Source organism: Mangifera indica, chromosome 1, assembly GCF_011075055.1.
Source record: "Mangifera indica cultivar Alphonso chromosome 1, CATAS_Mindica_2.1, whole genome shotgun sequence".
Lineage (NCBI taxonomy): Eukaryota > Viridiplantae > Streptophyta > Magnoliopsida > Sapindales > Anacardiaceae > Mangifera > Mangifera indica.
Genome location: NC_058137.1, coordinates 1865736 through 1890400, shown reverse-complemented (window position 1 = coordinate 1890400; position 24665 = coordinate 1865736). Strand labels below are relative to the sequence as shown.

The 24665-nt window shown below is 34.9% G+C and overlaps 5 protein-coding genes across 5 annotated transcripts; 2 read left to right on the top strand and 3 right to left on the bottom strand.

The window, feature by feature from the left end:
* Positions 1-632: 632 nt before the first annotated feature.
* Positions 633-2951, top strand: LOC123192083 (laccase-17-like). The gene is made up of 6 exons (XM_044604550.1): positions 633-784; positions 861-1012; positions 1096-1340; positions 1417-1545; positions 1621-2583; positions 2678-2951. Exons 1-6 carry the CDS (start codon positions 686-688, stop codon positions 2806-2808), a joined length of 1719 nt encoding a protein of 572 aa, XP_044460485.1. The 5' UTR covers positions 633-685; the 3' UTR covers positions 2809-2951.
* A 1727-nt stretch (positions 2952-4678) lies between these two features.
* Positions 4679-6647, bottom strand: LOC123215150 (aspartic proteinase PCS1). Its single transcript, XM_044635225.1, has one exon. It carries the CDS (start codon positions 6237-6239, stop codon positions 4905-4907), a length of 1335 nt encoding a protein of 444 aa, XP_044491160.1. The 5' UTR covers positions 6240-6647; the 3' UTR covers positions 4679-4904.
* Positions 6648-10904: 4257 nt separating this feature from the next.
* On the bottom strand, positions 10905-12426 carry LOC123225363. Its single transcript, XM_044649300.1, has 3 exons — positions 12407-12426; positions 11403-11705; positions 10905-11202 (listed from the first exon to the last, which is right to left on the bottom strand). The coding sequence occupies exons 1-3, from the start codon at positions 12409-12411 to the stop codon at positions 11064-11066; spliced, it is 447 nt and encodes a 148-aa protein (XP_044505235.1). The 5' UTR covers positions 12412-12426; the 3' UTR covers positions 10905-11063.
* Positions 12427-13663: 1237 nt separating this feature from the next.
* On the bottom strand, positions 13664-15088 carry LOC123225352 (E3 ubiquitin-protein ligase RDUF2-like). The gene has a single exon (XM_044649291.1). The coding sequence runs from the start codon at positions 14923-14925 to the stop codon at positions 13831-13833; it is 1095 nt and encodes a 364-aa protein (XP_044505226.1). The 5' UTR covers positions 14926-15088; the 3' UTR covers positions 13664-13830.
* Positions 15089-21008: 5920 nt separating this feature from the next.
* LOC123229549 lies at positions 21009-24063 on the top strand. Its single transcript, XM_044655445.1, has 6 exons — positions 21009-21207; positions 21300-21442; positions 21539-21589; positions 22583-22804; positions 22938-23040; positions 23267-24063. The coding sequence occupies exons 1-6, from the start codon at positions 21122-21124 to the stop codon at positions 23823-23825; spliced, it is 1164 nt and encodes a 387-aa protein (XP_044511380.1). The 5' UTR covers positions 21009-21121; the 3' UTR covers positions 23826-24063.
* The last annotated feature ends 602 nt before the right edge of the window (positions 24064-24665 follow it).

The following is a 24665-nucleotide window of genomic DNA, read 5'->3' as shown; positions in this document are numbered from 1 at the left end:
TTTTTTTTTTTATGACATCCAATGGTTTTTTTGATGAACTTATTGTTAGTTCAAATTAGATTTTTTTATATTCAAACCAAGTTTATACCAATCTTAATTTGAGTTCAACTCAACTAACCCATTTCTTAGAAACATCCTTAACGAATTTTAGAAGATTGTTGAAAATTGAAAGCCTTGAAAAGGTGGTCCTAAATCTGCAACCTTATTGTGGCTGGTTTATAGACTTGAAACAGATAATTAGTTAGTGGTAGATGAAGGGTTTTCTCTACTATGAAGAATTAAAATCCAAGAAGCAGCTGTTAAATCACAGTCGTTACAGTAATCAAACAACCAACAACTACTTAACAATATGGTGTAAAGTAACACCTAATTCTTTTTTTGGCTTAATCATCAAGTTTCCATTGTTGGAGAGCTTGCCAGATCGACTTTCACAAAATATAACTCAATTAGTTTTCTGAATTAGATGAACCACTGCTATTAATCCTTAATTGACTGTCACCAATTGCCATGGATTCTGCCTTGGACATCACTCGAAAGTAAAACATAACCTGCAACTGATCTTTGTCAATCTGAGTCACCTAATTGTTAACAAACTAATCTTTGTTTATTGCTATATAAATCCCTCTTTCTCTCACTTTCTGAGCATCCAGTCATCTTACAGATTGTCTGAAAGTAACAGACTGAGATGGGTGCTTTCATGAAGCTCTTGCTCTTGGCAGTTTGTGCTATCTGGGTTTTGCCAGGCCTGGCAATGGCAGGCATTACCAGGCACTACAAGTTTAATGTATGTAACATTTGCTTATGTTTTCATGCATCAATCTGAAGGTGTAACATATTAATTTCTTGCTAAACTTTCACAGATCGTGATGCAAAATGTTACAAGATTGTGCCAAACGAAGAGCATCGTAACTGTCAATGGCCAATTTCCAGGGCCTCGAATCGTAGCAAGGGAGGGTGATCGTCTCTTAATCAAGGTTGTCAACAAAGTCAAGCACAATGTCACTCTTCACTGGTATGAAAATGATTATGAAACTGCTTGAGCTCTTCCCCTTGTTATGGTCATTATAATTTATATTAATCAGCTTGGAGAAACAGGCATGGCGTTCGGCAACTAAGAAGTGGATGGGCAGATGGACCCGCCTATATCACACAGTGCCCAATTCAAACAGGCCAATCCTATGTATACAACTTCAGCATTACTGGCCAAAGAGGAACCTTGTTTTGGCATGCCCACATCTCCTGGCTTAGAGCAACTTTGTATGGACCAATTGTTATTCTTCCCAAGAAACATGTTCCTTATCCTTTTCCCCAGCCCTTTAAAGAAATTCCCATCGTTTTCGGTAAGTTGCAGAAGTTTTGTTATCACTTAGTATAATAACTGTATTTATCAGAGTACTTTTTCACATCCAATTATAGGAGAATGGTGGAAAGCGGACACTGAGAAAATTATCAGCCAAGCCTTGCAATCTGGAGGAACACCAAATATTTCTGATGCTTTTACCATTAATGGTCTCCCTGGACCTTCTTACAACTGCTCAGCTAAAGGTAAAATTTACTTAAATTAACATGCCCGTATGGTTTGTATTTCTACTTTAAACGCTTCTGAAACTCTTCATGCAGACACATTCAAGCTGAAGGTGAAGCCTGGAAAAACATACCTCCTCCGCATGGTTAATGCAGCACTCAACGATGAGCTTTTCTTCAGCATCGCCAACCACTCTTTAACGGTGGTGGAAACTGATGCAGTGTACGTGAAACCCATAAAAACTAACGTCGTACTCATCACTCCTGGACAAACCACCAATGTCCTTCTCAAAGCCAAATCCAAGGTGCCTACTGCAATTTTTGCCATCGCTGCAAGGCCTTATGCCACTGGCCCAGCTACCTTCGACAACACAACAACAATTGGAATTCTTGAATACGAACAGCCTTCTTCCTCTAAAATCAAAAACAGGAAATTCCCTCTCCTCAAACCTGTACTTCCAAGGTTTAATGACACAAAATTTTCCATGAAATTTAGCAGTAAAATCCGTAGCTTGGCCTCTGCCAAATTCCCTGCTAATGTCCCCAAGAAAGTGAACAGACGCTTCTTCTTCACTGTGGGGTTAGGATTGAGCCAGTGTCTAAAGAACCAAACTTGCCAGGGACCAAATAATACAAGGCTAGCAGCTTCAATCAACAATGTGTCCTTCGTGCAGCCAAATATTGCTTTACTTCAAGCTCACTTCTTTAAGAAATCGAAAGGCGTATACACAACAGATTTTCCCACCAACCCACCATTCAAATTCAACTACACGGGGACACCACCGAAAAACCTGTTGGTAAACAGCGGCACAAAAGTTGTAGTCCTGCCTTTTAAAACGAACGTCGAGCTAGTTATGCAGGACACCAGCATCTTTGGCGCAGAGAGCCACCCTCTTCACCTTCATGGCTTTAACTTCTTTGTGGTTGGTCAAGGCATTGGCAACTTCAACCCCAAAAAAGACCGTGCCAAGTTCAACCTGGTTGACCCTGCTGAGAGGAACACTGTGGGCGTCCCATCTGGTGGGTGGGTTGCCATTCGTTTTCTTGCAGATAATCCAGGTGAGTTCTGAAATTAATTACGTAAAAGTTGGATTATAATTATTATAATCACAATTACTCTCATTACTAACTCGTTGGGGTGAATTCTGAACAGGGGTTTGGTTTATGCATTGCCATCTGGAAGTACACACCAGTTGGGGCTTGAAGATGGCGTGGATTGTGAAGGATGGAAAGAGGCCAAGGCAGAAACTTCCACCTCCACCGTCTGATCTGCCAAAATGTTGAACTTGAATTTGAAAAAAAAATTTTGAATTTTATGATTATGTTGCCCTGTCCCCTAAAGGAGGCGGGTGGGGATTTTGGTTAGGGATTTACCTATCACGTTTGTAATAGCCAATTATTAATTCAATCAAACAAAAGCTTCGAGACTTCTCATCTTTATTATTTGCATGGGGAATGAAATCTTGTTATAGGAAAATATTACATCCAATGAATGTATAAGAGGTAGATTTAATCAAAACTTATAAACTTTATCGAATTTATAATATTTAATTAAAATTTATTTAAAATGACATATACAAAGGATTGTTCATAAAATATACGATATTGTTAAAATGATAAATAATATTATTAGAAATGTGAACAAAATTACGAATGGTTTAAAATCAGAAAAATATATTTTTAATCTCTCGAAAAGGATTATTTTTAAATCCATCCTAACTTTTGTATTAGGTGAAGATATTTTTTTTAAAAACAAATGCACCCTTATCCAAGATGGAAGACCCAGGTTAAAAATAAAAAAGGTTGGATTAAAAATCACTCTCCTTAATTAATATCCTTGATAAAAGGCCAATGGATAATATCTCATCCAAGTTTTACTGTATTCTCAAAATTATATCCGTAAAGTTTGAAAATTTTAAAATTTTACTCATGAGTTAATTGCTATTAAATTTTTTTATTAGAGGTAGAAATAAAATCGTCATTTTATTAATAATATTAAAAAATATAAAATTTATTAGATTTTTTCCTCTAAGTTTTAAAAACTAATACTATACCCCTATCTAAAGTTTTTTAATTTTGAAAAGTCACATTTTTTTTCAAATTTTTTTTTACCCCTTCGATCACCATTTCCAATGCAGACAACCTCTTCTTTCCATCATATACCATTGGTTGGTGCACAAAAAACGATCTAGAGCATATTTCTTCTTCAAAGATATGAAGATCATTGCAGAAGAGATTTAGAAATCTCTTCGCCTCTAACAAAGAGATCTCAGATATCTTGGTTGACAAAGAGATTTCCAAAAAATCTCTTCATCGTTGGATAGTTTTTTATGCACCGATCAATAGTTTGAGGTGGATAGTAGAGGTCATCAACATTGGAGATATTAATTAGAAGGAGGAAGAAAAAATTTGAGAAAAAAATGTGTTTTTTCAAAATTAGAAAACTTTAAACAGACGTGAAGTTGTTATTTTTAAAAATTAGAGAGGAAAAAATAATAAATTTTATTATTTTTTAATATTATTAGTAAAATAACTGATTTACACTATCTTTAACAAAGCATTCTAATGACAATTGACTTGTAAATAGAATTTTAGATTTTTTAAATTTTATAAATATAATTTTAACAACACATTAAAACTTTATCCCAATAAAAATCTAGGATTGTTATATCAGAGTGATGTCACAATCTAATAATGACATATTGGGAAGGTCTACTTGTTGACCATGCGTCTCAAACAATAAAATTACTATTTTCTATATAAAATTTTGATAAAATTATAATTTTTATTTTATAAATTTAAAAAGTATATTTTCTCACTTGTTTATTATTTTTGTTAATAAAATTTATTAATTTTTTAAACAAAATATCTTTTGTTATTCTCCCTCATTTTTATATAAAAAATAGTTATAAGAAAGAAAATTTTTTACATGTCAGCTTGTGGCCCTATGTGGTAACCCTGCCTCTCCTCCTCCTCCTCAATTTGGTTGTTGTCTTGCCTCTTCTTCTCTTTGATTTCGTTGTTGCATTGCCTCTCCTCCTATTCAATTTTGTCGACAATTTCTTCCGTATTTTTATGCATTTTTTGACGGTCAAACAAATAAAAAATGAGAAAAATAAAATTTAAATTAATTATGATAAAAAATATAATTTATTTCATATTAATTACACTAATTCCATTTTTTAATATTAAACAATAATTAACAAACGGCAAATATTATTTTTCGATAATAATAAAAAATAACATTACCTACCTGAGACAAAATTTGCTACCTACTAACCCACCACAGATATATGCCATAATGATAAAATCAATTACACAAATCCACGTGTCACGTTGTCACAAAATCTCCATCAATAAAAATCTGCGTGGGACCTACTCTATGACGCTACACCAAATCTCTGACTCGCCAGATCACATCGTACGTGGGCCAGACCGATCCTTAAATTCTCAAGATCAAACTCCATCCAAACGTTTTGTTGATGATGATGACCGATTACGTACGCCTCCACACCTAATAAATCCGAGTTCCCGAACGTCAAACAATACACAGAATCACTACCCCTTACTTCACCCGGTACCCGATACAGGAGCTTGTCGCCCGATACCGTCATTTCGGCGCCCTGAAACACCATACTCACTGCTGGTAGCTCGGGTAGAGTGGATTGACTCAGTGGAACTCGGTAGCACAAATCCATTGCTCCTTGGAAAACGAAATTTTGATCCTCCAAAGCCTTTAAAATATTTGTGGTTTGGTTCAAGAACTCGGTTTTCAATGCACTGTAAGCGGGTCCAAGTAAAAAAGTGAACTGGGTACCCGAATCTACCATGGTTTGACCGGCTCCGGTGTGGTCCGGTTGAAAAATGGATTTCGGTAATGGGAGTAACTTATCTGAAACTCGGATTCCTTCAAGCTGGACCGTGTAAGCAACTCTGTCAAAATACGGTAACGGGGTGGATATTTGGATTAACGGCGTGTAATTTAACGGTGCAAGCCACGTAAGATTGGCATCACCGAGAAGAAGAAGACCCGAAAAATCTATACCGGATATGCAATACGAGAATTTCGGAAAACCCATTTGAGAAATAAAAGATAAAGACCCGCGGTTCATACCCATTAACCCGGTGGTTTTCGAATCTTCCTCTGCGTTAGAGCTGAAGGTCGAGTCCATGCACCCGAAAACGAGATCCGGAATCTCGGATGACCCGATGAAGAAATTATCAGAGGCGAGGTTTCCTTCAGAGGAAGAAGCGTCTGCATAAGAGAGAGTGGCGTGGCAGAGATTGTGGTCGTCACAAGAAGCCGGAATATTGAAGTCTCGGGTCCCATTGGTGCAGATGGGTGAAGAGCAAGCAACAGGGGCATAAGAGGAGGAGCGGGTCGGGTCGAAAGAATTCGGGTAACTAAATCGGGTTTTGTTGCAGTTAAGCCAGGAGAGTTCACTTCCAGTGTCTAAAACCATGGAGACATTCTGTGGAGGTGTGCCGACAGTCAAAGAGACAGTCAAACTCACGTTGTGATGAAATGGGAGCTTGTTTGGTGACCTCGGAACAGAGCCAGATGGGATTAGTTGAGTTTTTAAGGATAAAATAAGCATATCCTGTGAAGAAAGACTGAGCTGGAAGTGGATTTGGATCAAGAGAATGTAGAAAAACACTAAGGAGAGAACTTTAATATATGGATCAAACAGATACCAGAGACTGTATGTTTTCATTGTGGAGTTTTAAGGATTGAAATGAGATCAGAGGGAGGTTGGGATCGGTTAAAAATGGAGAGAAATATCAGAGAAAGAGACAGACTTTCAGACCCTTTTGTACAGACATGTGCTTGCTTGCTTGCTTTTTTGTGTGGTGTCAGTACCAAAATTGCTTACACGTCTTCAGGTTATTAATCTGAAATCTGAATAACTGTCTCTGAAGTCCAACCTGACTTAAAGCTAAAACCAGATTGAGATCTCCGAAGAACCAACTTAACAGTTTTGAGGCAACCACATTGACAACGACTACTCTCGATATGACATTTAGCCCACTGCAAAGTTACCAGGGAGAAAAATTAGATATGTGATTAATTAGATTAAGACATTACCTTTACTTTCCATAATCTTCTTATTCAGACGTCGTAATCCCATTTTATTAATGAAATGATATTATTGGAATCGCTTTCGCTTTTCTTTTCTTCGTACATTCTTTTCTGCCTTCTGCATTAGGGTAGATAGTAACGATAGATCTTTCTTTGGCTTTGTTGGGGAGATTCATTCTGAGATTAAAGAGACATTAATTGGTATAGGTGAGTGCCTGTTTATGAGGGGAAATTTAGTAAACAAATCAGCGTGGTTGATCTGGGCAGGTACTCAAGTTGAAAGTTTAGTAGCTTTGGTGGTAAATGTTGGGGTACCGAAGCAAAAGAACATAAGTACGAAACCTATTAATAATATATCAAAATCAAAGAAAAAGGCTTCTTGTACTTATCGTAACTTAAATGAATGACACGTTTACATGGAAGATGTGGTTACTCCACTTGAAAGATCTGTCATTGAAGCCAGGGTGAGATAGGAGGAATTTGCCGAATGCGAAGTAAGGTGGTGAAGCTTCTTAACAAAAGTATGTTTATCATTTAATCAGACTTTATGCTGATAACCCACAGATTTGAGGAGCTGTAAATCTGACATGTAAAAATTTATGAACAGTTAATTGGACATTCACGTGGGTTGTACTTGAATGCTGTTGAATCAACTGCTGTTTATCTTGTGTTTTAAACAAGAAAACAAGTCCAGTCAGGTGGTTGCACATGCAATGCTGAATAGTTTAAGGACACGGTTCGTGGTTGGGTCCATCAGAGAAATGGATGCTCCGATGATTCCTATTCCTGTGCAAAAGCTTCAATTGGAAAAAAAGTTTGTGACAGCTAGCCGTTCTTGTCTTGAGTCCAGATGAAGAAACAAAGGCTAAAAACTTTATAACTTTTGACAGCTAGTTGTTCTTGCCACCAGATAAAGAAAGAAAGGCGAGATTCTGGGTATTCCAGGAAAACGACAGGGTACCATATACATGAAGTTGAACATCTGATATTTTGAAACATTTGCATAATTTGATTGCAGACAATGTTTTTTATTTACTTAGTGGGAACGTGTATGCTTAAAAGTGTCATTACAATGAAAGGAGCTCTTGATATTTAGTGAAGCCTAGCAATCAGATTTCACATGTCATGTTTTCCAAATTGTTGACAAGAGTAAAAATTTGCAGGCAGCTTTTGTTAAAGCGGAGAAAATTACAGAAGCTGCTGTGAATGATATATATATATATATATGCAGATTGCACACTTTGAATCTTTCATGAACATACATAATTCGTATCCTGAAGAGATACTCTACTAAAACAAAAAATATCTTCAAAAGATATATAACAAGTGTTGTGTCTGTTGTTCTTCTTGTGATTGTTTAGTCATCTCATTATTGTTTTAACATTAGAATTTACGGAAATTTTTGGTTAGGCAAAATATTAGGACCCATATATACATTTCCCGTATTAAGGAAAAACCAATGCAGGTTAACAAATTGGAAGCACAAGTGGCATTTGCACAAAAAAGAGAACAGGACCACAGGAAATTGGAGAGGAGCAGGCATGAGTTGAGAAGGGCTGACAGTTACAAAGGGAGAATAAAAAGGGGGGAATGGAGAAAGAGAAAGGTAAGCAGAAATTTGATATTGACTGTGGAACTTGTATGAGAGAAACCAGGGCTCTGGAATACCAAGCAGAGGAGAGGTTTCCGGTGCTCTCGAATTTGTTGGTAGATTGTGTTGAGCTGTTCAGTAAGGTACATAACACACAACTGCGCAAGTTCTTACAGCAGAGAGATGCTTGTTTCTTCACTCAGTCATTTGATTGGCAATTGTTAAGAGGGCTGAATATGCCCGAGCAAATGCACATACTACTCCTACAGTAATGTAGAAAAAGCAAACTGCTATCTGATGAAAGAATAAAGAGCATCTGATGAGCCAAACTTTTTTACCTTTACACTGGGAACAAATTCAAATTTTATTCAAGTGGGACAAGTGAAGAATTCTTACCTTCATCTTAGATAGTCTGCCATGAAGTATGCTCTGGTAACATACACATGGAAAATTCAGAGTCTGCAATTAAACATTCTCGAAAATCTGATCCAGTATTACAGTCTTGATCTACTGGCTGCGGATTCACCAGAGAGCATTTTTGGAAGCCACCAATCCTTTGGGCATGTTTAATGTGTATTGAGACTTGACTGAATCATTGAACACCAGGTAATCGGAGACTGTTATCTGTTAAGATCCCAAGTGTAAGGTATGGGACTTGGATCCCACATTGGAAAGTATGGGCAACTAGTGTGGGGTTTATATGGTCTTGGGCTCTCCCATCTCAATAGTTAGCTTTTGAGGTGTGGTTCTCCTAAGATTCGTATCATTTGGTATCAGAGCCGTTACCACGCCTACCAGTTGCAATCGTGCGGCGCGGGTGGTGACGCCGACATTGCAGTGTTCGCCTGGGGCTAGCAAGGAGCTAGCGCACAGCCAGCCCGCGTGGGCACCGGAGCTGAGGAGCGTGGTGGTATGTTAAGATCCCAAGTGCAAGGTATGAGACTTGGATCCCATATTAGAAAGTATGGATAACTAGTGTGGGATTTATATGGCCTTGGGCTCTCCCATCTCAATAGCTAGCTTTTGAGGTGTGGTTCTCCTAAGGTTCGTATCACTATCCCAGCGTTCAAAAGCCACCCACAAAGAGCTGCAGCAACAGATAGATTGTAAATTTTCTTATAGCTGAGTTTTTGAAAAAGGAAGTGATCTTATACACAATGTTGTACAGTAATTGATTGTGTAAGAAGGCAAATAATCAAGTATGACCTTGAAATTTTAATAAGGACTTAGAAAATAGCGATCATTTACATGTATACAAGTTCTTGATTTTTTAGCATACTATACCAGGAAAACAAGCCTAATTTGTATAGATGTAAATCAGGAAATATGGTTGTACCTGATTATAGGAACCCAAGGAAATTGTAATGGTTCTTTCATTAAAGAATATATGTTTGGAAAAATAGACTGGCCGGCAGCATACCATATATACCCATTGAGACAGGTAGATTTGCCCAGTCTAAGGCTGCTTCACACAAGAGCCTACAGAAGATAGCACTCTTCACCTTTTAGCACATAATAAGAACAGGGCACCTACATATATGGAGAATTGTGACAGGCATAAATGGAAAAATTTGAAGGACTTGCATATAATTCCAAGTGCAAGATTATCTGCGTTTGACAAAAACTCAGCTCTCAGTGTTACTTTGGATGCAAACAAAAGTATGTACATGAACAAATAAGTGCTTGTAGACATTGAAAAGTCAATTTCTTGATTGAACTTAACAGCTATCATTAGGTTACCAGGTTTTCCAAAGCAGCCTGTCCAATATCAGGGTAAGTTTGAAGTCCATGAGAGAGCTATCTAAACATTTCTGCAATAAAATCCCAGCATTTCAAGCAATGGCAAAGAACATTAATACCAGTGAGACGCTCAACCAAAGGGAGCTGCTAGAAGTCCTACACCACATAGAACATTCATTCTTGCAATGAAGAAAAACCGAGACTTCCAAGTTTTTAAGCACACAGCAAAATAATAACCTTACAAAGCAATTTGACTCTATGAATACTAGACTATGTCAACTATATACATGCATCCATTTAGATTATATCAAGATTGCACCTCCTTCATCGACTGCGTTTATAAAAACATTAAGAAAACAATAGCATCACATGCAATGAAAATAAGGAGCCTCAAAGTAGTACAGTGGGGATCAAGGAATACAAGTGTAATCTTGAGGACAACATCTAACTATTCGTATAGTGAGGACATAGAACTGTCCACTGTTCAGTCTTGTCAGACTAGTCCCTCTCAGGAAACAAAGGAGATGCGATATTTGTGTACATGTCCACTGAATCTTTGCTAATTCTTCTTTTACAAATGGTAGACAAAACTATCAATAACAATAACAAATCCTGTAGCTGTGAGGTATAATTTTAAAGGAAGCCGTGCAAACAACTAAATCAAAAACTTGTATGCCTACTTTTGTTTCATTGATTTCCATATTTGTAGTTGATCCCTGTCATATAACCGTGGCCACTTTTATTATTCCTGTGCTTTCCCAATACTGTGGTACTGAAAGTAATTAGACTTGTGAATGAGTTGTACAAAAAAAAATATATATATATATAAAATAATTGTGACATATAAGAGGCCCCTTAATTGCTTCTTCTTATATACATACAGAGGCTCATCATTCAGAAGCCTGGTGTTCATTGTTTATTTATCAGCCCAAGAATGTGGCTAAAGAAGCTTGAAGTTGCAAGCAAATATATTACAAATGTAAATTTATATTTAAGAACAAGAAATATATTGTCATGGTGATAAACGCAGGAAAATTTGAGGTTGCAGTTACAGTATAACAATGTCAGGACTTCCCGGTACTGAAATTACAGCAAGGCTAAGGATTAAAATTACAGAACAAAATAACTTCATTTATCGATTTGATTGAGCTTTCCAAGGCCATTGCAGCGAGCACAGACAATCTGAGCTTCATCCTTTCGAGCTGCATTTGCCCTCAGGGTCACTCCTGATTTCCGAACAAAACCTGCTCCGTCGCATTCAGGGCAGCTGTAAAATCATGTCACATATGTTAGGAAGAGATGAATTTTCTTTCCTGAGGCTTGAAAGCAAACTGTTCGAACTTAAAACATTTAAATTGTCAGTAACTAAAATGTAAATTTGGGAGCTCTAAGAGCTAAAGCAATGATCACGAACAAATAAGAAAAAAGAGATTAAGTTAGGCAATCTGAGAGAAAACGGTGACTTACGTGTCCCTGCGGGAGAAGAGGACTGGAAAAGCAGTTCCAAGCAGGGCAACAGTGGCCGCACCGATGAATAAGTAAGTGGTGCCATCGGCTGAGACGTCTCCGACGGCTGCAACCACCGTTAAGGATCGTTTTCTATTCTTCAACACTGCCCTACCAGTTGGAGTTGGTAGAATAGAAAAGCCCGTACTTGCACCGGCCAAAAGCTTCCTTGTCTTTGTAGCACAAACACTCTGCAGAGGCGCCATCGATGCCATTTCGGAAATGCTAGTTCTGATTTTCACTCGAGGAAGACGCTTAAAAATGCTGGAGAAATGAGAATGAGCGAGGTTTCAATCCTTGGATGTCAAAGTGACACGACATGTTTAGAACTTGGATAAGGCCACGTCAGAACCCACGGTTGTGGATAAGGCCGGTACCAAAAGCTTGAATATTTACATTTGTTTTGATTCAAAGTTCTACAACAATGGAAAAATCCCAGCTTTTTGGACAGTATAACATTAACTGATATTATCATTTTAGTGTTCCTGCAAATTCTGAGACCATCAAGGGAAGCATAATGCTGTATCATTATAACGGCTAAACATGTCCTGAGAATCCCAGTAAATTGTACGGAACCTTAGAGCTTAAATGCGGGATTAATGTTAAATTCATTAGTTACCAATAGGTGTATATATTTAATCAGTCTGATTCAAACTTGATTACCAACTTAACTTGTTCGAATTTAAAGCTAACAGCTATGGGTAGTATGTGACATCATCAAACTGAGTCTAAAGAGTGTTCAAACTTGATAGATTTATGAGTGACTTGTGCATACAAATAAAACGACATATTTTAACTAATTTAAAACATCATTTTGAGTCAATAATACATTATGTAAGCAGCACAAAAATGTCGTTTTGCTATATAAATCAAAGTCACAACAACAACGTTATATTATCAAATTCGAGCTCATATCTACAATATTAAATTTATGTATGTCAAACTTGAGTTTATGGGTTTCACACCTCATCAAGTTTGAGACTGAATTTGAACTCAACCCCCTTTATGTCGAGTTGAACTTGAGATGACCACAACTGGATCTCCACTCAGCCACCCATAGTCTTACCAATTGGCTACATGAATATTCCTTGAATTTTGATCCTGCTTATACTTCCTACATGTCTGTAAAACTGAAATTTCCATCACAATGTGTGTGCACAATAATGGTCCACGAATGCAATCCCAGTAATTTAGTAAATTCCTACTATTACAACATTGAAGAAGACAATAAATGTAAGTTAAATAATAGACCTGCACATGCAAAATTAAAGAAATTCATAACCACTTAAAAGGTAAAGGGCACCAAGTTATCAAATCAAAATCATCCACTGTGATCATATGACTATCCATATCTTTGCCCAAAATAACATTTCGACTTTGAATAACAAAATTCAAGCTGATTCAACCGTAGATGTACCAGTTTACCTATATCCAAATTAATGGCCATGGCCAATTCCCAACTGTGAGCTTCTGTTGACATTAAAATTTTGAAACTAGCAGAAACATTCACATTGTCCACGAATTCAAACATGAGAGTAAAATCCAGCAATACAGATAGACCCACTTTTAAGAAAAGATTGGCTTTCTGATTCAAAACTGAACAAAAGAAACCACAAGAAAAATGGGGCAAAGAGACAGACCATGTTACATGAAATGCAATGACTAAAAATTTAAATAAAGAGCTGAAGATGAGAAAGAGCACAAAAACAGACATGGAGACCAAAATATGAAGAGAAGGAAATTAAGCAAAAACTTTGTAGAAGTAAAACCATTGATCAAATACTTAAGGCCTAGGATCTAATGCCAATATAAACATACCAACAGTTATACAAAAAACCAAACAGCTGTTTGTCTGATTATTCAAAGAAATCACCCAGTGTAAGATTTCCTTCGAGATAAAAAATAAACAGAGCCTTGGATTCTATCGTCAAGTAGATTTAATGTTATTTGTTACTGAAAAGAGATTTTTAGTGAAGCAATGCACATAAGCAAAACAAATCCAATACATGGACAGCTTCAAAATTTTACACATACAACTACAGAAGATACTCCAAACTGCTCCACAAGATTACATGAGCTAACGAAGCAAGCATTAAACTATTGCATTAAAACCAAGAACAATCACAATTATACATGATGATTGATACCTTACTACCTCAGTCATGAGTCTCAAGTGTCCACTCTAACTGCGTAGCTTACTTCTTCTGTGTGAAAACTATCACTTACTAGTTCAAAATTTTTCCTTTTTCTTTATTTCAACACAAGTGCCATTATTTACAGAAACTTACTAATACACTTTACAAAATGCTTCTTTTGTTAAGAGGAAGACAACAACGATCATAGTATTCAATAAAAAAACAAAACCCCACAAAAGCAATAAAAACTAGATTCACCATCTGGGTTCATCAAAATTCCAAGTATTTCTCCTGCCATAAATAACATCATAAAATGGACTTCTATTGTCAAAGTCAGTACTAGGACGGGAAAAGGTATGCCTAATACGCCGAAAAATGGAGAAAAAGTTGCGAAAAGCACGACCAACCCCACCTCTCTCTCGAGCTCTCCTTCCACTCGGCACCCAGGAAACCCTTCTCGGGGTACCACCAGCATTGCTAAACCTACCATCCATTTCCGTGAAAACAACAGGAAAATCTCCTTCCTCAGCTCTTCTATTGCCACCAAACCTCCCAACAGCAAAACCGCCACCTGGCAATCTCCATATAGTCAAACCCACCGAGTCTTCGTCACTAATCCTACCAGATTCTCTCAAATTACGGATACTACCTTCCCTCGGCAATTCATGCCGACACACAGGGCATGAATTACGAATCGAAAGCCAAGGAAGAATACAATCGGAGTGGTATATGTGCTTACATGGCATCTCACGAGCCTCTGAATTAAGCTCGAACGCCTCTTTGCAAACCGCGCAATGTGAGTCTTTTGCCACGTGGCATTCAACGATTTTGACCACCGGCATTGACTCGATCGCTGCTTTCGACGCTGGAGGATTATCCAATCGTGTGACACCGTTCATTTCCAACTGTGATAACTGGTCGAGAATCCGGTCAAACCCTGACGCCATCAAGAACTCCGACATGGTCGAGGGTAAGGGTCTAAGATCCGACCCTAAACCATCATCGTAGTAAAGCTCAAAATTTCTTCTCTCAGCACCACTTCCGTCATTTCCACCATCAGGGGTTTGAGGTCCACGTAGGACGATGACTGGATTAAAAGGAGATCGATCTCCTCTGTTTCGCGGGGTTCTGCGTAGCCTCGGGTTCGTTAAAGGCTCCTGATTCTGCGATCCGTCGACGTACATTGAGGCGGCCGAAAAACTCGGCGGAGGAGATCGTGAATCTGCTTCGATTTGCTCGACAAATCCAGTGCCACAATCGGGGCAGACGACTGTATCTTGCGTCCGGACCCGAACCCGGGTGAACCGCCTGCAACGATAGCACCAGTACGACGATACCGCTGAAGCCATTGACAAACAGATCAATTTGAAAAAACCAAAAAAGACCTTTCCTTTCTACAATTACGAAAAAAAAATATATTGTTCTTGAAATGTTTTGAAATTAAAGAATCAGTAATTCGAAGAAACCTAATTTGAGTGAGAGGCAGAAAAAGGGAGACAGGAGTAAAGTGAAAATAGAATGGGGAGACTTTAAAAGCGTCGCGTGGAAGACTCAACGGTGAAAGCGCGTCATTGGTTAAGTCAAGCTAAGCGTGCCACTGACGCTTTTTAATCACCTTTAAAAATTTGAAATAAAAGGTTATTCTGTTTTTCGAAAAACAAACTTTTGTAAATGTACCAGAAAAGAAAATAATAATATTCTTATACTTATCATTTCAAAATAAATTAAAATATAAATAAAGAATTAATAATTATAGTATTTTTGAAAATAATAATAAATAATAAAATTTCCTGCTCTCTGTTTGAACTATTGAACCTAAAAGTCAAAATTTTTTAATATTTGAATTTGATATTTAAAAAAATATTTTTTTAAATACGGCTTTGACAATTTTAAAAAAATTGGATTCAAATATTTTCACATGTTTATTAAGAAAAATATTTAATTAATTTAAAACATTGTTTTATTTAAAGGTTCCTTAATTTAACATGATTTTTTCAAATGTAATAACCAAGAAGTCATACATATAAAAAATAATTTTTTAATGAAATTTATGTAGATGATTAATTAATATTGGTTGTTTGAATTAAGTGTGGATGCTGAAAATTGGAGGACTTTTAGTGAATTTTACAAAACTTGGGGGGATGAATTTTGTTGGGCTCAACCCACTTAACAGTTAAAAGTTAGAGACATCTGTAAATGACTGAAATAAGACAAATGACACAGTATCTAATACTCTGGATACGTATATAAAAAATATTTTCGTATTATTATTAGTATTTTAAGTATTAAATGCTAGTTTTATTTAACTGATTATAGGTCTTAAATAAATTTAAAATATTAAAATCTTGTATGTAAGGATAAAATTATATTTAGATTAGTGAAAAATAAACGATATTTTTGGTAATAAAATTAATTGAAATAAAAATAATTTCTCAACTAAAATATTTAAATATACGTCCATTAACAATTGGTTTTTTTTAATCTCCTTTGCAAAAACATAAAACAACTTGTCCAGTGTCAACGTAGATCAACGAAAATCACTATTAAAATCTATTAAAAGATGACTTGAGAAATCACTAATCCTTATTGGAATCCATTAAATGATGACTTGGATGGTTCAATTAGAGTCGATTTAATAATATACATAATATAATATAATAATAATTTTTTTAATAATATAATATATATATTTTTGATATAAAATTTAAATATATAAAAAATATTATTATATATTATTTTATTTTTAATTTAAAATTATATAATGATATATAATGCATATGTCTAATTAATTAATTAATTTTTTTTTAATTTTTACTCAAACACCGTCGTTTTTCTTTTGGTTTTCGGAGTCCGTCGAGCAAAACGACACCGACTAACAGACAAACAAAATCAATAGGTGGGGATGAGACTGCGAACGTGCCACGTTTTCCACGACCACTACCATCAACCTATTATTTTTAATTCAATTTAATTTAATTAGAAGATCAAATAATTGGGTTCATGAACTGGACATCACTCAACGTGAACGTTCAAGGCATATCTGCGAAATTGCGTCTGCATCTGACTGACGTGACGTGATCGGGCTGGAAGCGATTTAACACGAAGAAACGTGTACGCTGTCTGACGCTTGACTGAGTTGACTGAACATTTACTCAATTTCCGATATCTTTCTACAAACGGTAGAGGGCTATCTTTCACACAAATTTTATTTAGAGGATCGTTTGGTTTGAAAATTTAAAAATTATCTTAAAAATTATTTTTTATTATTTTATTTAATTTATTAATAATAAATATTTTATTATTCTTATTAATATAATAAATCATATATATAATAATTTAATTATTATTTTTACTTTAATCATTAAATAATTATCAAAATAATCTTAATTTTATTATAATTATATTATTATTAATTAAATTTTTGGGATAAAAAAAGAAATTAAATTAAATGATAATTATATCCCTTCATTAAGCAAAAATACTCATTTTTCTTATTCTTGAGTAAAATACCAATTTTGTTATTCCTAAACAACAATGCTCTAAATTTTTTTTAAAATATCAAAATTACCTCTCACCACATCTATATAAACTTTCTCACTTTTATTCTCATTATATACATTTTTTATATCGCTTTAACACTTATTTTCACTTTTATTTTTACTTAATATCAATTATTACGGGTTCGTTCGGAAGGAAGAAGTTCATATTTTTAATTCAAATTCAAAAAAGTCAATTTGTGAAAAAAAGTATTTATATGAATTTTAACTCAAAACTTAATTTTATTTGTTAAATCTAGTTTTTATGTCATGTAAAGGAGGTATTTGGATATTTGATAATAATTTAGGGGTTAAATAAAATATTAGAAAAATATGAGAGATATTTTGATATTACATAATATATAAATGATTTAAATAACATGTTATAAATAAATAGATATATTGAAATACCTTAGAATGTCAACAATAAAAAAATCACTCGAAAATTTGAAAAATATATCTGAATTTCGAAAACTACATATTCTTAAGAATGAGAAAACAAAAAAATTGATTTAAAATTTCGTAATTACATCGTAAAACATGTCAAAAAGGACAAAACTAAAGAGACAGATGTCAAATTTGAAAACTACATATCAAAAAAGTCTAGTTTGGTCACAAACAAACTCAAAATCATAAAAATAGAGAATCCTAAATTTGGTAAAACAAAAAAACTACATAATACACACTAAAATAGTTTTATTTGGGCCTCCAAATTGGGTGCAATCGGTAAAGTTGATTATTGTTATAGAGCTTAAAACAAACTTCGCGTTGATATATTATAGGCCTCGTAGCTTCTCTCGGATTAAAAGTTATGGTCGTTCAAAGTCTGTCTCCTATAGAACCTATAATTTAAAAAAAAAAAATCAATTTCCACCCAACCCACGGTTTTCACGGACTGCCCCATGATTTAGTGTAAAATTCTCACAAACCCCCATGGATCTCCCCCTCTTTCCCCTCCCCCTAAAATTTTGAAAATGCTAAATTTCCCTCCTCCCCCGCCACCCCCCCACCCCACCCCACGGGCACTCATGAGAGATTACCGTAACGTCGATAGATCTAACCTATTTTCTGACCAAAAATCATCATTTTAGCTTTTAATTTCAACATAAATCAAATCTACACATCCAATAACACAAAACCCTTTAAGAAATTCAAGCAAAACAACAAAAAATCAAAACATTTTATGCATTATTCAAAATCGAAATCCTAAATATTTAAACATCAAAATCTCTCTCAAATCTCAATGCTCCTAACAATAAATTAATTCAAACTAAAAGTGAGATGATATATTATCCTTATTTGTCATTTTTTATTGTTAACAAACAAGAAAAGTCGACAAAAAAGACGAAAACCCATTGCATCTGTAAGAGATCCAAATTTTTCTTTGAATTTCAACAGTAAATCCATAGGAAATGTAGGGTTTTTATATAAGGGCAGTTTAGTCATTTCCTAAATTGAGGACATTTTTGTTTAATCCTTAGAGTTTTGGACAATTTCACTTAATACCCTTCAGTTTTAGACATTTATTATAATTTCCCTAAAAATAAATTTATTTTTAATTGATATAATAAATAATATAAAAATATTAAAAAATAATTATCTTCAAAAACATTTAAGTAAAATAATTTATTAATATTTTTTATTACTTTTAACCAAACGCAATAATTATTTATGCGTACTAAATTTTATCAAACATAGTAATTATTTATACTTAGTAAACTTCTAAGTAATCTATCTTCAAGATAATTTCTCTATTTTGATAATAAAACATTACTCAAACTAAATGCTTCCAAAATTTAAAATCATATTTATAATAGTTGAAAGTTTAAATTTTTATTTATAACCTATTTTTTATTAATTTTTTTATTAGAAAAAATAATAAAATAATTTTTCACCTTTTAAATTTTAGAAACTAACATTTTATTCTTATTTAAAATTTTCAAATTTTGAAAAGTAACATTTTCACTCCTAAATCTAGGATTTTTATATTTTTTAAACTCAGTCATTCCCAATAACTTTTAAAAACAACAGTTTCACTTTTACTCTTCAATTTTATTTTCTTTGATTATCTCTGACCTCTTCATTCTCTTGATGTGATGATAGGTGATGCAACAAAAAGACAGAGATTTATTTGTTGCACCACCTATCATAAAACCAGAAGAAGGAAGAGATCGAAGATAATGTCGAAAGAGATATCAAAAGATGAAGTTCAAGAGTAAAAATAAAACTACTGTTTTTAAAAGTTATGAGAGACAACTAAATTTGAAGAATATGAAAACCTAGATTTTAGAATTAAAATATTACTTTTTAAAATTTAAAAACTTTATATAATAATAAAATATTAGTTTCTAAAATCTTAAAAAAAAAAAATTATATCTTTTTAATATAAATAATAAAATACCCCTTTCACCTCCCTTTTTATTCATGGGAGAGTTTAGGGTTTTCAATGTAATTTTAAATTTCCCTTAAAACTTCGGTAGGAAACAGTCCTTTTGCCTCCTACAAATGGCCATCATCTCGCTTCTTTAAAGGTTCTGTTGTTTCGAATAAGAAAATTCACAGCCATAGCCAATTCAGATTCAGAGCGAAGAAAACATTGGAGAAATTCCAGTCTGAACTCAAATCAATACGCTTTGTCAGATTCCAATTGTACATTAAAGCCAAACAAAATTATTTGCATGCAGAGAAGGGCTATTTATGTGAAGTTCCCCGTCAATAAAGAGGATGACGGAGGGCAAAACGAATAATATTAACCTTTGGCTTTTCATTAAAGCCATGCACCAGCCGTGCTTTTTCTGTCACCGTCGATGGTTCTTCTGCCTTCTCCAGCCTCTTGGGCTGTAACTGTCTCCCCAGCGAACAATACTCTCTCCTCTGTCAATGCCACCGCCGGCCTCGGTGTTTCATTCCGTGCAACCTCGATTGGTTCCAGCATTTTTACAAAGTGTTTGGAAATGATCAGCCATATATGTGATCCATTTTTGACTGAAATGTCCATATATATATATATATATATATAGAGAGAGAGAGAGAGAGAGAGAGAGAGAGAGAGAGAATGTCTCCTTAAACATCCCCATGTTCCTCTTCTCATTGTGATTGTGTCTTTTGTCAAATCTTCTTTGCCATTATGTTTCTGCTCCTCCATTCCATGGTGACTCTTCTGTATTTGTCGAGAATGACCTCTCTCTTGTTTATAGTCAATTCAACCGCATCTCCCCTGCTCAACATGGCCTATGATGCCGACACTTTCTCTTAACAAGTGTGGTTGATGACGAAGATTAGGGATATTTTCGTAACTTCGATAAAACATTGATAATTAATGATTATATTAAATGTGAATAGTATTTTTATAATTAAATAAAATCATATTTATAAATATATTATATAAAATTATATATACAAAATAAAGCATAAATTTGTGATTCAATAATATTATTATTTATTTTTTTAATTTTAAAATCACTCAATCAAATATTATCAAATTAAATTATATTATAATTTATTTATATATATATATTACTACTTTATATAATTTTACTATAAATGAAAAAAATTATAAAAAAGTCAAATAACTTTCATTAATAATAATGAATAATCTATAAACAAATAAAATTTTCAAATTTTAAAAAAGAAATTTGGAAGGAAAATAATAATTTGGTAAATTTTTTTTTTTCACAAAATATCGTACAATTTAAGAAGTATTAGGTATTTCATCTGATATTTTAAAGATCGAAGGACACATGTCAATGACAACAAGAGGTCTTCAATTTTACTTTGTCTTGGCATTTATTTCATGGGCTTAAGATTTGGTCCATTTAAACATTGGGCTTTTGTCAGAGCAGTCAAAACAAAACCACGGTTTCTGGAATCGTGGAGACGGTTCTAGCGTTTCGGTAGCTGCTATTTATAGGGAAGAGTCTCTCCCATTTTGAACTTCATTCTCAAATTCTCTGTTAAAATACAGCTTGTTTACAAAGAGGTATAAGACTAGGGTTTTATTCAGAAAAAAATGGCCGGTAACGGACCCAATTGGGATGGATTGCTCAAATGGAGCATAGCGCACTCTGATGGCACTCGCCCACAGCGCAATTTGAGGTACCACCTCCATTCGTTTTGTTATTTGAAGTGTTCTTGGTTTATGGATGGTTAAATTAAGGTTGATTAATGGGTTGGTTAATGCTTTCCAGTGAGGAAGATCGAAGATGGTTTATGGAAGCGATGCAAGCACAGAGTGTGGATGTAATTCAGCGCATGAAAGAGATAACTCTTGTCATGCAAACTCCTGAGCAAGTTTTGGAGGCTCAAGGAGTTACCCCCGAAAATATTGAAGGTAATTTCGTATTAATCTGTTAAGAGTTCTTTTAAAATGGACTTTTGTTAAAGTAATTAAATATTTATGTGTTGGTTGTATTGTGTATGGTCGCAGATATGTTGGATGAACTACAAGAGCATGTGGAGTCCATTGACATGGCTAATGGTATGGGCTAATTCCATTTTATGAGTTGTGCTATCTTTTGAATTTTGTGTTTTTCGTTTCTATTATTGTTACAATTGAACATTGTCAATCCAATAACTTACTCCCACTGACAGGAATATGTATCCAATGACTTGGATTTATACACTATTAGTATTTTTCTAGAAGCAAACATCAAACTATCTGAATTATATATTTGCTGTTTGTAAAAGCATAATTTTTGGTTGTATCAATCATGGTAGCTATAAATGTGACTTCATAACTTACACTCTTTAGTTCAGTTTTATTAGTATAACTTTATGTTTTTACTTGGTTGTTTGAGAGGATTATTGCTTTTAAAGAAAATTGTAATTGCTGAAAGAAATTGAGCAGAAAGAAAAGTTAAAATTAATTTTTTTGGAAATCTGAAAAGTAAAAAGTTGGGGCTTGGATCAAAACACTGGCTGGAATGGCTCTTTTTGTGTGTGTGTGTGTGTGTGTGTGTGTGTGTAATTCAGTATGCATTAAAGAATGAAAAATAAAAACAAAACCACTTCCTAAGTCAGGACATGCCCTGGATGGAATGGCTTTGAATAAAGCTATTTCAGAGATATCAGAAATTTTGTTATGTAATTAACGTGACACTACATGTGCACATACACTGTATGTGCAAATTCCCATGCCATCTATAGCTTTTGGCTTCTCCTTCCGCTATGATTATTATGCAATCGTGATTCAGTTTGAATTCTGTAGTGCATTGTTATGGAAGTCAGGTCTGCACCTTTTGATTATTTTATATATTATCAATTTTCACCTTAAGGAATCAAGCATGGGAGTGAGATGTAGACAAACTGAAGTTGCTCCAAAAGATGATTAATTGTTGTCTTACATTTCTCCTTTCCTTCTTTTTTGGGTTTCTTGGTTATAATGTGTCTAGCCTTCTGTGGAGTTGCCCAGTAATTTTGTTTATTTATTGCCTGAATGAAATGGTACTAACTGTCTCTGCGTTTGAGACAGATCTTCATTCAATTGGTGGATTAGCTCCTCTTTTAAGATATTTAAGGAATTCACATGCCAACATTCGGGCAAAAGCTGCAGATGTGGTTACCACCATTGTGCAGAACAATCCACGAAGTCAACAACTGGTTATGGAAGCAAATGGATTAGAACCTCTTCTTTCTATTTTTACTTCAGACCCTGATGTGACTGTTCGGACCAAAGCACTTGGTGCCATATCCTGTAAGTGTAGTTTGTGGTAAAATAATCTCTCCTTGGTAATTGTCATTTTTACCAGATATTGTGTATAGTTTCTGCTCTGTCATCCTGAGCTCAGTAAGATTTTGATCTGATATTTTTTTGGTTGACTTTTCAGCTTTAATCCGGCACAACAAACCTGGTATTACAGCTTTTTGTCTAGCCAATGGTTATGCTGGATTGAGAGATGCTTTGGGATCTGAGAATGTTAGGTTTCAAAGGTAATCCGTGGAAAAATTGGGCTTTTTTCTTTTTTACTTTGGATTAATTTCTTTAGTTTGAATTTATAGGTGTTTGTAAATTAGAAGAACCGAGACAACAGATTAAGTGAAGTCTGCATAAAAAATGGTTGACATGCTCATATCATCATAGGGCTTACTGCTACCTGTTATTTATCAAGTTAACTTGTTTACTTCTTAATTTTGTAATAACATCAATCATTTACAGGAAGGCTCTGAACTTGATTCAGTATCTACTGCATGAGAATAGGGCAGACTGCAATGTGGTAAGTGAGCTAGGATTTCCCCGCATTATGATGCACCTTGCCTCTAGTGAAGATGGAGATGTACGTGAAGCTGCTCTTAGGGGCCTTCTTGAGCTTGCCCGTGAGAAGCCAGATGACAACACTGGTAAATTCGGTGAAGAAGCTGAGAAGTTAAAGCAGCTGCTTGTAGATAGGATTAAAGGGATTAGCTTAATGTCAGCCGAAGATCTAGGTGCTGCTAGGGAGGAAAGGCAACTTGTAGACTCCCTCTGGAATACCTGCTACGAGGAACCATCCTCTCTTCGGGAGAAGGGACTTCTTGTTCTTCCTGGGGAAGATGCTCCTCCACCTGATGTTGCCAGTCAGCATTTTGAGCCTCCCCTTAGAGCTTGGGTAGCAAATCCTGATACCAATACTAAGACCACTCCCAAAAAGAAGGAAGCTCCCCTGCTTTTAGGAGGGGGTCCATCGGCTACAAATAATCAAGGAACCCCAAGTGGTGAAGCAGATTCTGGTCGATAGATGATTTTCCTTTGATAAAGCTGTGATGACGTAGCTCAGGCAGTTGTATTGTCATTATGCATGCTTTCTTTTTATTTTTTAAAAGAAACCAGGGAAAACTATCGATGTATGGTAAATTTTGTTTCTTTAATTTATGGCAATGTTTTCATCGCCTGGGTTCTCAGGACAACCGAAAAGATGCTTTTGCTTACTATCAATGTATGATAAATTTTGTTTATAATGTACAGTAAATTTTGCCTCTTTATTGTAAAACATATGATTAATTTTGTCTCATTATTGTCTATCATATGATAGCCGTTGGAATTTGATCAGGTCAGCAACTTGATTGTGAGAAGCATTCAGCTAAATGAAAGTTTCACAATGGAGCACTGGTACATTAAGTCTTGATTTTCTTTTCCCTTTTTCATATTTTGCCATTGGCAGTGTTCTCCTTGGGCTTACTTTCTTCCCTTGTTTTTGGTTTCTTCTAACTCTCAATTTTTGCTATCTCTGTGTGTGCCTTCCTTCCATTCTTCTCTTCATGAAGCTCATTGCATAGTCTCCATGCACCACTTCCTTGAACATCTACGGCTCCATCTCCGCATCAACCTGAGGGATGAGATATGATGCATAAGACCATTGTGCCTGATTTGTAACCCGTTTATATCCGCTTCTTGCATAAGAACAGTTATGGAGCTTGTGCCCCAGTCTGGACTTACTCCCTTTACTCGGTCTGGCCAGGATAATAGTTTACACGCTGAACTTGCTACAAATTTTTGTGCAGTGCAGCAAGAAATTCTTCTTTGTCCATCTCCATGAAAGTAGAAAATGCACGTAATAGCTGCTCTCAAACATTTTCAT